Source organism: Balaenoptera musculus, chromosome 19 (genome assembly GCF_009873245.2).
Source record: "Balaenoptera musculus isolate JJ_BM4_2016_0621 chromosome 19, mBalMus1.pri.v3, whole genome shotgun sequence".
Taxonomy (NCBI): domain Eukaryota; kingdom Metazoa; phylum Chordata; class Mammalia; order Artiodactyla; family Balaenopteridae; genus Balaenoptera; species Balaenoptera musculus.
This window is the reverse complement of record NC_045803.1, coordinates 45,782,348-45,795,141: the sequence shown is the minus strand read 5'-3', so window position 1 is coordinate 45,795,141 and position 12,794 is coordinate 45,782,348. Positions and strand designations below refer to the sequence as shown.

The 12,794-nt window shown below is 39.8% G+C and overlaps 1 protein-coding gene across 1 annotated transcript in view; it reads right to left on the bottom strand.

Moving 5' to 3' along the window:
• PKD1L3 (polycystin 1 like 3, transient receptor potential channel interacting) overlaps positions 1-10,836 on the bottom strand; it is a 63,877-nt gene extending 53,041 nt beyond the window's left edge. The window contains 3 exon segments of the mRNA XM_036832336.1: positions 6,057-6,171; positions 9,706-9,825; positions 10,484-10,836. Coding sequence (XP_036688231.1) covers positions 6,057-6,171; positions 9,706-9,825; positions 10,484-10,778 — 530 coding nt within the window. The 5' untranslated portion in view covers positions 10,779-10,836.
• Between the last annotated feature and the right edge of the window lie 1,958 nt (positions 10,837-12,794).

The window sequence follows — 12,794 nt, the reverse complement described above, 5'->3', positions numbered from 1 at the left end:
TAAGCCAAGTTCTTGCCCTCATGGCGCCTCCATTTTTGTGGTGGTGCCAGATACACAAATTATATTGTGTACTGAATATAAAGTAAAGTAAAAAACATAAAAAAACAAAGGTAAGCAGATGAAGAGAAAGGGTGCTCAGCTATCAGGAGAGGGCATTTTTGCTGACAGTTGGATATAGGGAGAGAGAAAGCTCTGCCAATACATTGGAGATGGACATTTGAGGGGTGCAAAGGCCCTGAGGCCACAGCCTGCTGGCTTTGTTTGAGGAACAAGGAGGCTAGATGAGCAAAAGGGGGAATTGGGGGAGACCAGGAAGATGCTGAGGGGCGGGGTGGGAGGAAGGGATGGGGGTGGAGAGAGCATGTCATGTCAGGCAATCAAGAAGAGTATGATTTTACTCTGCATGAGATGGGAAGATACTTGGGGGCTTTGAGGAGCATGATCTGATTCTGCTGTGAAGGACCCCTCGGACTGCTGGGTTGAGAACGGACAGGAAGGGGCCAGGACTTGAAGCAGGGAGATCAGGAGGAGGCAGATGCACAGCTTAGATGGGAGATGACGGTCGCTCACTCGGAGACGGTGAGCAGTGGTTAGGCTTCGGCACATGAAAGGCTCTGAGAAGTCCTAAGGTCAAAAACCTTTGCTTTCCTTCTGGCAACGTTTTAAGAATGCTGGTTGTTATCTTACAGAATATCACTTGGGAAATGCTGCTTTCAGGGGTATTTATTTCACCCCTGTTCTCTTTTATGTTGCTAGAAAACTTACATTTTGCAGTTAATGTTGGATCAAATAAATGTGCATCTATATTTAGACATCCACTAAAAGGTTTCTATGCAAGACACAGAGGTGAGAAGGCTGAGAAATTTCTTGAAGGTGAATTTTTTTTTTTTTTGGCCATGCTGAGTGGCTTGTGGGATCTTAATTCCCTGACCAGGGATTGAACCCGTGTCCCCTACAGTGGAAGCATGGAGCCCTAACCACTGGTCTGCCAGGGAATTCCCTTGAAGGTGAAATTTATAGATTATGCAGAGGTCCTACCCTTATTTTCCTTTCACTCAGATTTCTTTCTTTTTCCGTTTAAAAAAATTATTAAATTTTATTGCTTTGCATATATTTTGGTAAGATGCCACAAGTCCTTTTTTGGGATGAAGCAGGGAATAAACCAACAACCAACCAACAAATGCTAATTATACCAACATGAAAGCCAAACAGAGGCTTTAAAATTTTCTTTAATAAAGCATCCACCAAACCTGATTCTTTCCTGCACTTAAGTACTTTCCTTTCCTCCTTCAAAAATTATATCCAGAGCCCTCTACGAGACAGAGTAGAGTTCTGCCAGGAACCACCAAGAATGACAAAAAGAATAATATTCCAAGATGTGCACTGTGAAGGTCAGTACTTACAAGACTAGCATGAGCAGGTTGGTGGCATGTGGTTGAAAGATGAGTGGCTACTAGAGGAAAAAGAAAGTCAATGAAGCTCAAGGAAAAGTCTTAGGATAGAAATATTTCTTTCTATTTTACTTGAGGATTATTCAAGGCTAAAAACAACACAAATTGTTTTATATAGGAAACCAAAGTGATCATTTCCCACTGTTGATACATCTGTAGACAAGCCAGAAGACTAACAGGATGAAGGATTGAAAACAGAAACTGGATTCTAAAAGTCAAAAATCTGGGGTCCAGAGCTGGTTTGCCTTTTACTGTAACTATGAAGCCTTGAGCAAATGACTTAACCTCTTAATTTTCTCATCTTGATAACTGGTGTAATAATATCCAACGATGTGAAAATTAAAGCAATGTATGTAGAGCTGAGTAAAACCTCACCTCAGATTAGGGTCATTAGGTTGACAGCTTGCTGGGAACAGCAAACTAACCCAGAACTTCAACTGTCGATCTGAGAAGGGGTTATGACCACTAAATAAGCCAAAAGGCTGCTGAACTTATTAGGGTGATACAATTTCTCAGTCTTAGACAAATGTGTTTTGACAGATCTTGCCTTAAAAGATAAGGAAAAAAACAAAGAATAAAAGGGAGCCTATGAATAGCACTTTAGAACCTGGGAATTGACTCCAAAGGACACAGAGGAAAGTGTAGCTATGAAAATCATCAACAGCAAAATCCAGAAGAATATTTCAGAAAGCTGTTTAACATCCTTAACTGAAACAAAGTCTTTTTTTTTTTTGGCTGTACCGCGAAACAGAGACTCTTAAAGGTAAACCAACTGAAGCTAATATGCATAAGAATGAGAGAGATTAAAAGAGAAATAAATGATATTAGAGGATTTCAAGAAAACCAAAAATGCTACAGAAAAATTAAGATCCATGTTGGAGGTAATACAGAACAGAACTGAGGTGGAAAAGTCAAATCAGTGGTACACAGGATAAATGTCAGGAGTTCTTTCAGAATGTACCAGAAAGAGTGATAAATAGGAAACCATCGTCTCACTTAAAAGAATGACAGGAAAGATACGGAGGACAGAAGCCAGCAGGATAGCATATAGATAACTGGTATTTCTCAGGGACAAAACCAGAGCAAATGAAATAGAAGGGATAAATGGGTAGAACAGAATAAAACTTTCATAAGCCAAGAAAGAGGTATATATGCCACATCACATTCTAGGCAAAATCAGTGAAAAGTAACCTAGATGCATGCTAAAAAAGTTTCTGTAGCACAAGGATTAAAAAATTCTACAAGCAATCCGATATGGAAAAAAAGGCTACCAGAAAAAAAAAAGGGGGGGTGGCTAGCCTTAGAGTTTTCCACTATAGCATTAAGTGCCAGAAGACAGTGATGTCTACAGAGTTTTGAGGGGGAAGACTGTGAGGAAAGAACTGTATCACTTTCATTGCAGAGAGTGTTGGTTATTCTCTACTATGGCCTCCCTTCCTTCCATGGGAACATGGTAGCCCAGCTAAGGACTACGTTTCCCAGCCCTCCTTGCTTGCAGTGGTGTGGACATGTGATCAGGTCCTGGCCAATGGGATATGAGAAGTAATAGATGCAATTTCCAGGCTGTGCCCTTAAAAAAAAAAAAAGGATCAGCCCCCACCCCACCCCTCTCTCTTTCCCACTTGCTGGAATGTGAACATAGAGTGCAGGGTGATAAAACAGCTTTTATAGACCTGAGATGGATGCTACAAGTTGATGATGGCAGAACAAGGAAGAGCTTGGTCCCGTAAACCACTGATCTTTCCTTTCAGCCTTAGACCTCTTACTCAGACTGTTATGTAAAAGAGAAATGAACTTCTATTTTGTTTAAGCTACCATTTTGGCCTTTGTTACAGCAACTGATCCTACCTTTTAACTGTACACCCTGCTAACATATGGCTCACTGGTGTTAAAGTAACCAGATCAGGCCCAAGATGGAGTCACTCATGCTAAGCCCCGCATCAGCAAACGGCTCTCCCAGGAAAGGAAGGCCAAAGTCAACCAGTCAGTGCCTGCCTGCCCAGGACAAGTTACATAACCCAGCTTCATCACTTCCCTTTGCTCCTTATAAGAGAAGTAACCTTGCTTTAACCAATTGGTAAATGCCCAGTATAACCTCCTTGCTCCTGCTCATCTTTGTCTATAAAAATCTCTCCCCTTGTACAGCTCTTGAGAGCTCCTTTCTGTCTGCTAGAGTGGATGTTGCCCAACTCATGAGTCACTGAATAAAAGCTTACTAGATCAGTAAACTGTCTGGGGAAAGTTTTCCCTTAACATTAGGAAGGGACAAGAAAGACCCCTTTTGATTATTCACAAGCTCCCAAAATATTTCCACCAATAGATCTTTCTTGAAAAAACAATTGGAATAGAGATGAAACGAAATTAAGAACTCGGAAGTGGGAAGTTATGGTACAAAGTGGTTGGTAATAAATATGAAACCAGTTAAAACAGAAATAAATTCTAAATTATTGTTGGAAATCTGGCTTTGATAAAAGCATGAAAAAAGTATTCTTAAGAGAAGTTGTATAGTATAAAAATAATTATTTAATATAACAACAACCTGAATAAAACCCACAGAATATACTAATAAGATCTAGTGAGTGAGGGTGGGGAGGCGAAAAAACTAATCTGTGCTATAATTCTATAACCAGATGAGGGGATTTCAAGAGAGACTGTTTCATTCCTGAGCCTGACAACTAGAAAAACACAGGTATAAGAATGTGTTTAAAAAAACAACAACAACAAAAACCAAAAAACTTCTTGAAGGTGAATAATTAACACAAGACTACTGAAGAACAAAATTTCAACAAAAGACAAAAGCAAGGAAGCATTAGAACCAGAAAGCACAGAACAAGGCAAGGAATGACATGTTATTAAAATAAAGTTGAATATGATAAACTCTACTATAAAAATATTCTCAGAGTGAGTGAAATAATTAGATGCATTTACATGAAATTTAGTAGGCACACACCTAAAGCAAAGTGACACAAAATTTTTTTTAAAGGACCACACATACATAAATATAAGGTGACCTCCTTTCTCAATGAGGAGATTTTTTAAAAGTTATTTTTGAGCAAATTTGACTATATAAACCTGAAGGATGTATGTGAAACAAATGTCTACTTATTTCAGTAATTTAGTTTTACAAAGGCATAATTAAAATCACGTTATACAAAGTAGTATATTAATTTAGAAGCTTTGCTCTTCTGAAACTCAATTTCATGACATAGCTTTATTCAAACTTTTCAAATGCATCTTCAACATCACTGCTTTCATTATAACCAGAAGAAATTTCAGAATTATTTAGGTTTTCCAAAATATCTCATCTTTACTTCCATCTAATTCTATCACTATCTTTTTTCCCAACTCACAAATACTCATTTACAAAGCATTCAGAAAAGCTGATTTTTACATTTGTTCTTTAGATATATATTCTCTCTAGATGAGAGAATGTCTCTGCAACAATAACACTTTCTAAATTGCTTTTTTAAAGGATACTTAAGGGGCTTGTTGACAAGGACACCCAACCCTCGAAGTTGTGAGCTGCCACCCCTAAGAATGTCACTAGGTCCACTTTATTTTTATTATTTTATTTTTTTAAAGGGTTTTTTAAAAAAAATGTATTTATTTTTGGCTGTATTGGGTCTTTGTTGCTGTGCAAGGGCTTTCTCTAGTTGCAGCGAGTGGGGGCTACTCTTCGTTGCGGTGCACGGGCTTCTTATTGTGGTGGTTTCTCTTGTTGCGGAGCACGGGCTCTAGGGCGCGCGGGCTTCAGTAGTTGTAGCACGCGGGCTCAGTAGTTGTGGCTCGTGGGCTCTAGATCGCAGGCTCAGTAGTTGTGGCGCACAGGCTTAGTTGCTCCGTGGCATATGGGATCTTCCTGGACCAGGGCTCAAACCCGTGTCCCCTGCACTGGCAGGAGGATTCTTAACCACTGCGCCACCAGGGAAGCCCTAGATCCACTTTAAATTTGTCTCTTTTTTCACCCATTCTGTCAGGTGATCTCTATAATTAGCCAACACTGATATTGATTGAGGTCATTTCATACTCATGCATTTTCCCCAAATAGTATTTGTTTTTCAAAATTAAAAAAAAAAAGGGAGAATACCATGATATGAAAGACTTTGCACGGGCTTTAACACGACTCTTTTCTGATGGAAACTTATGTGGGAAAAAAACTTGTCTTAGGGCTTCCCTGGTGGCTCAGTGGTTAAGATTCCGCCTGCCAATGCAGGGGACACGGGTTCAAGCCCTGGTCCAGGAAGATCCCACATGCTGCGGAGCAACTAAGCCTGGGCGTCACAACTACTGAAGCCCGCGCGCCTAGAGCCCACATTCTGCAACAAGAGAAGCTACCGCAATGAGAAGCCTGCGCACTGCAACGAAGAGTAGCCCCCGCTCGTCACAACTAGACAAAGCCCGTGCACAGCAACAATGACCCAACGCAGCCAAAAATAAAAACAAATAAATAAATTTTAAAAAAATGAAAGCAAAGACTGCAATATTAAGATCAGACAAAATAGAATGTAAAGAATATTTACTGAGTACCCGTGATGATGACACATTTCGGCATTAATTAAGTCTTGTGCATCCTTTAAGGGTGGAATTGATTTCACTACACATTACCTGAGATCATTTTGTTTCTTGGTATTGTGACTTCTTTTTGTCCTCTTGGGTTTCCAACGTGAATGAGAATTATTCCCATTTCTTTCATAGCTGGCATCTTGGTCTGAAAAGGCATCTATTTGGAGGCCAATGCAAAAGTTAACTTATAGGATAAAACTCTAGGTGGAAGTCTATAAAATAATCACTACACGCACGTATGTGATAATCAAGAAAACAAATTAAAGATAACTATCCATGGGCTTCCCTGGTGGCGCAGTGGTTGAGAATCTGCCTGCCAATGCAGGGGACACGGGTTCGAGCCCTGGTCTGGGAAGATCCCACATGCCACGGAGCAACTAGGCCCGTGAGCCACAACTACTGAGCCTGCGCGTCTGGAGCCTGTGCTCCGCAACAAGAGAGGCCGCGACAGTGAGAGGCCCGCGCACCGCGATGAGGAGTGACCCCCCGCTTGCTGCAACTAGAGAAAGCCCTCGCACAGAAACGAAGACCCAACACAGCCATAAATAAATAAATAAATAAATTAATTAATTAAAAAAAAAAAAAAGATAACTATCCAGTTGTTTTTTTAAAAAGAACAACAACGTAAGAATTCTGAAGTAGGTCTTTTGCTCTGGAGCACAGTCACAACATCTCAAAATTAGGTCCACCAATTGGGTCAACAGTGAAAAGACAGAGAATTAAGTTTACTTTAGGAAATTACATTCTAAGCATAAGAGTCTCCTTTGTATTCGATAATTCTTATTGGTAGAGATAAGAGTTCAGAAGGTGGGCAACAGCATTCTTGAATGTGCCTCTCTGTGTATATTTGCTGTTTCTTATCACGCTGCTGAACGTGGCTGGAGAAATCATACAACCCCGTTGACTACATCTCAGCTTAAATTCAGGATCATGAACCACGAGGGGCCTGCCTTCACCCTGCCTGGTAATCAAAGTATTTCCCTAGTCTATTCTCACTTCCACTCTCCTGGGTGGCCCTTTCCCACTTCCTCCTCATTCTCTCCCCTCAATCTTGCCATGTCTTTATTGTAAAACCTGAGTTGTTTATCCTGTAAAGCTTCCCAATTCTGGATTTTGATGAGTGCATTCCCATGGTGCCATCTCACATGTTCCTCAGTTCTCTGACTTTTTATAAACTGGTTGGCTCTAGAGGCTTAATCAGATTCAAGTTCTACTTTCTATAAGAATACTTAGTAGGTGGTGTCAAGTACTTCCATCAGGAGTCTCATAATGTCTGTCTGTGGGATAACAAATAACTATCTTTATTAGTCTAGCAGCCATTGGTGATTATTCCCTAGATCCATTTTTTCATTAGGGATTGTGGGAACTTGTGTTTCATATTTTATTACAAACTATTGAATTTATAAATATCAAAATATCACGCATGTACTACTTAAACAAGAGCTGTAACACACTAACAATAAAACCAAAGTCAAAGCTAAATTATTCAGAAGTAGTAGCAAGTATGTAATTTGAGGCTTATGATATGCTGATGCTTCTCCTAAAGCACAGAGTGTTTCAAAGGATGTGCAACGCTGTGACCTTAACCAGAATGGCAGATAGGTCTAAAAATATTTTCCAGATGTCCCTAGGATAGATCTCCATTTATCAATGGCTGTCATATCATCCTATGATCGTTAGTTTGAAGTAATGAGTTTATAATATTACTTTACTTTACCAATGGCATGGAAGTATTTCAAAGTTTTCACAACCAGTACGGCTGTCTTGGCACTTACAAGAGGAATATTAACCCTATTACAACACCACTTTTAACACAAACTGTTACTTTTTATTCCAACTTGTTTACTGTTCCAATTTCTTAATGCTATTATATGTGAGCTTTAAGTGTGTTTATTTTTAAAGTAAATGAAGAAAAATGAGTTCAACTATTCAAATATTGAAAAAGTCAGTAAGTGTCTGAAGTAATATTGTACAACAATATGAAGCATCAGACTTCTTTTTTGAACGTTAAGTATTTGAACATTTACAAATACTTCTACTGGCATGCTATTTTGGAAGAGGCATTTCTTAAATTCATAATAAGATGTATAAACATTCTGACAATAATAGTTAATACCAATATTGGATCTCCAAAAGTGTTTTCACCTTTGACATGAATGTGAAGCTATCTAGAAGCAGAAGGTAAACTTTGAACAAAAAATTGAAATTGCACAGTAACATTAACAGTAATAATTGCTATAGTACACCACGAATTGTTCTAATACCTTATTTGTATCGTCTTACTTAATCCTCATAACAATCCTTGGAAGGACACTGGGCTGCATGGAGGTTAAGCTGCTGGCCCAGGGTCGCAGAAACAAGATGGGAACCCACAAAGCCCGACTCCACAGCTCCAGCTCTTCACCGCAGTGACCTACTTCCTCTCATTATCGGAACATAGACTCAGAATTTACAGAACTGGCTTGGGTAAATCGAACAGAATTCTTTTTGTCCAAGATTTTCTTCTGCACAAACATTCTATGTTCTACAGCAGAAATCTCTTGCCAGTACATGAAAAATAATATCGGGAAATGCATCTTCACTCCAAAACCAAGAGTAACTGAGAAAGTCTAAAAGCTCAACTCTTGGAGAGTGAAAAATGGATGGATAATCAACACTATTTAGACTATATTAGGGGTTGTTTTTCCAATCCTGGAGATGGGTCGGGCGAAATAAACTCCTGTGATGATGAGAAAAGTGCACAACTGTAAGATGGCTGCCAGTTCTAGGGATGCAGTTTGTAAGAACGAAACACTTGGGCACTTGACTTGTGCAGAGATTAGGCTCACAGCCTTGGCCTCATTAACAATAGCATGCTTACAGCAGAAACTAACACAACATTGTAAAGCCACTATACTCCAATACAAATTAATTTTAAAAAAAAAAGCATGCACGTTATCATGGCAAAAGGGACAAAAATATCACAAAGAGCTTGAAAGGGTGACGAAGGAGAGGTCTGAAGCTAGAAATATATTACTTTGAAATACTGGGTCCTTTCAATAGCCAGTATTTGAGGAAGGTGATCTTTTTTTTTTTTCTTATAATAGAGAAATATTGCAATGTATTCTGTTTTATGAAGCATCCAGAGCTGCTGTGTATTTTAATAAGAATGTATTTGATTTTTTTTTTAAAAAGTGCAACAAAATTTTTACCTAGGCAGTCTGAGACATCATTGAGAATTCTCAGAATTCTGTCAATTCACTGAGCTATGAACAAATGCTTTATGTGACTACTGCATGAAGAACGTTAATTGAAAAAAAACCCCCATCTACGCACACCCCCCGCTTAATTCTCACCTCCTACCTCTGAAGAAGCAAACCTCTAAATGATAACAAGCTCCCCTATATTCCATCGTATTCTGTTTTCCTCCTTTGCTTCCTGTTCTTCCCTCTAAAGCCCAAGTGCTAAAAGGACTGGAGGGGTACATGTGGGAAATGGGGTTTATGAGTACACTTTCTCCCACAGTCCACCAAGTCAGGAAGTGAAGGGAACATCAAGGAATGGCTCTGCCCAACTACCACAGGGGCTGCAGGAGGAAGCCACTACCGTCCATCACTCACAGGCTCTTTACCTACTGCTCTCACACACTCTCCTTGTTTACAATCAGTTTCTGACAATTAGGTCTTTGGCAGCATGTGGTCTCATCACTTACCAGCCTGGCAAATGAACTAATGCCCCAGTGAGCACAAGTCCACTTTTGACGAGATCCGACTGGGGTTTCGGAACAGGTAAATGCAGGTGGGCGTGGGGGCCCAGTGGGCTGTGACATCTGCTGCAGGGAGACCAGACCCAGATGAGGCTCATACTCAAAAGTCGAACATTTAGAAAAATATAAATATGAAGACCAAATCCTGCTAGCTTCCAATAGATGGAAATTTAGGATTGCCCCCCAACAAATTGATTGTTTATTTTTTCATATTATGCATTATCACAAGGCTTAGTATTAATTTACCTAGACTTCAATGAAGATGATGATGATATAATAATGCCTTGGATTTTTCTCTAAGACCACAGGATTATGGTGCATAACTTTGAAAATATCTGTGTAAGAAAGACAAGAGGCAAATAATTTCTCTCCAAGGTTCTGTGTTAGGAAACGTGGGGCAGAGAATGATAAAGAGATATTTACCAGGAAAAAAAAGTGACCGTAAAAGGATTCCCATTTCAGAATCTCGCGCAACACTTTTAGTGAAATAGCAGGTAAGTTAACTTTTGAGGGGCTCTGAGAAAAATCTCATCATTTTTCTGACACAGACAAATCAAAGGCTGTAGCACAAAAGTGGAGATATTTCAGAGGAATGATGGTAACAAAGTGAAGTGATTGCTTTTTCTGTATACAAAAGGAGAAAGATTTAAATTTTTTTCCTTCTCTTGTCTCAGAGTAAAAGTAAGGAAGTTTCCTTCATAAACACTAAACCTCAGAGCCTTACCTGGGTTGTTTTTTTCTTGATGTTTTCCCAGCAGCGTTAAATTTTCCCCAACCCACCACTTCTTTCCTTCTTCCAGAAAGTCCCGGAGGAGGTCTTGAACCTCCTGGTTCCAAGTGAAAGCAGGGTGTCCTCCCTGAGCATGACAGTAATCTTCTGCTTCCTGAAAGCTGCAATGAAACCTGCTAAGCTGATAACAATTATGTTCTCCATGGTGCTCTGGGCTATCCAGCTCACTTCCTAGAATGATTCCTGTTGTGATGTATAACCAAAGCCAGGTTCTTCCTTTGAAGAACATTTTCTCTGTGCAGTGTGAGCATGAAAAGTGTAGAGGCTCACACAGCTACTGAAGTCTGCGCGCCTACAGCCCGTGCTCCGCGACGAGAGAAGCCACCGCGATGAGAAGCCCGCGCACCGCAACGAAGAGTAGCCCCCGCTCGCCGCAACTAGAGAAAGCCCGCGCGCAGCAACGAGGACCCAACGCAGCCAAAAATAAATAAATAAATAAAATAAATAAAAAAACGTGTTGAGGCTCAGCAGCTGCCTGGTCCTTTAAATACATTCTTGGTGGGTTTATCTTATTAGTATTATTCTTTTAGAAATTGGTAATAATTTGTCAAGGAGACAAAAGGTTTTAAGGACCCAGGTGCAGTTCCTATAAGCTGAAAACAAACGCCGGAGATCAATGAAGCAATGGGCCTTCATAGCTAGGGCAGCACCACCTGTGTCTATACAACCGGCTATGCCTTTAGCTTTATAATAGATCTTTATTTGCTAAGTCTAAGCTGTAAGGGGATAGAGGACGACGAATATCTAAGTCAGTGTTGCTAAAAATTGAGTAATGTATTTTTTTTTAAAGAAAACCATTCTTGCAGACCCCTACGATGGATTTAAATTATTGTATTGTTTCTTAAATACATTTATACACAGAACTAGGCGTAATCTCTCTCCTAAAGCTCTTACATAATCATAAAAGCCAAAGAATAAATATTTGATGAAAGAATACAAATTAAATGGAAACAAAACTGAAAACCAATGAAATTCAAATTTTGCCAAACTAAATAGCCACTTAGCAGATAAACACAGTTCTGGCCTACGACTGCACAGGTTCTTTTGATTTTGTCATTCAAGCTACTTCGTGCTGTAGGGAAGAATCAATTCTCTCACTACTTTTCTTTAATTAATTTGCTGAAAAACCTTTGTTCAGGGCTTCCCTGGTGGCGCAGTGGTTAAGAATCATGCCTGCTAATGTAGGGGAAACGGGTTCGAGCCCCGGTCCGGGAAGATTCCCACATGCCGCGGAGCAACTGAGCCCGTGAGCCACAACTACTGAGCCTGCGCTCTAGAGCCCACGAGCCACAACTACTGAAGCCCACGTGCCTAGAGCCCGTGCTCTGCAACAAGGGAAGCCACCGCAATGAGAAGCCCGTGCACCACGACGAAGAGTAGCCCCCGCTCGCCGCAACTAGAGAAAGCCCACGCACAGCAACGAAGACCCAACGCAGCCAAAAATAAAGAATAAATAAAATAAAATAAATTTAAAAAAGTGTTGGGGCTCAGCAGTTGCCTGGTCCTTTAAATACATTCTTGGTGGGTTTATCTTATTAGTATTATTCTTTTAGAAATTGGTAATAATTTGTCAAGGAGACAAAAGGTTTTGTTTTAAGGACCCAGGTGCAGTTCCTATAACCTGAAAACAAATGCTGGAGATCAATAAAGCAATGGGGCTTCATAGCTAGGGCAGCACCACCTGTGTCTACACAACCGGCTATGCCTTTAGCTTTATAATAGATCTTTATTTGCTAAGTCTAAGCTGTAAGGGGATAGAGGACAACGAATATCTAAGTCAGTGTTGCTAAAAATTGAGTAATGTTTTTTTTTTTTAAAGAAAACCATTCTTGCAGACCCCTACGATGGATTTAAATTATTGTATTGTTTCTTAAATACATTTATACACAAAACTAGGCGTAATCTCTCTCCTAAAGCTCTTACATAATCATAGAAGCCAAAGAATAAATATTTGATGAAAGAATGAATACAAATTAAATAGAAACAAAACTGAAAACCAATGAAATTCAAATTTTGCCAAACTAAATAGCCACTTAGCAGATAAACACAGTTCTGGCCTACGACTGCACAGGTTCTTTTGATTTTGTCATTCACGCTACTTCGTGCTGTAGGGAAGAATCAATTCTCTCACCACTTTTAATTAATTTGCTGAAAAACCTTTGTTCAGGGCTTCCCTGGTGGCGCAGTGGTTAAGAATCCGCCTGCCAATGTAGGGGAAATGGGTTCGAGCCCTGGTCCGGGAAGA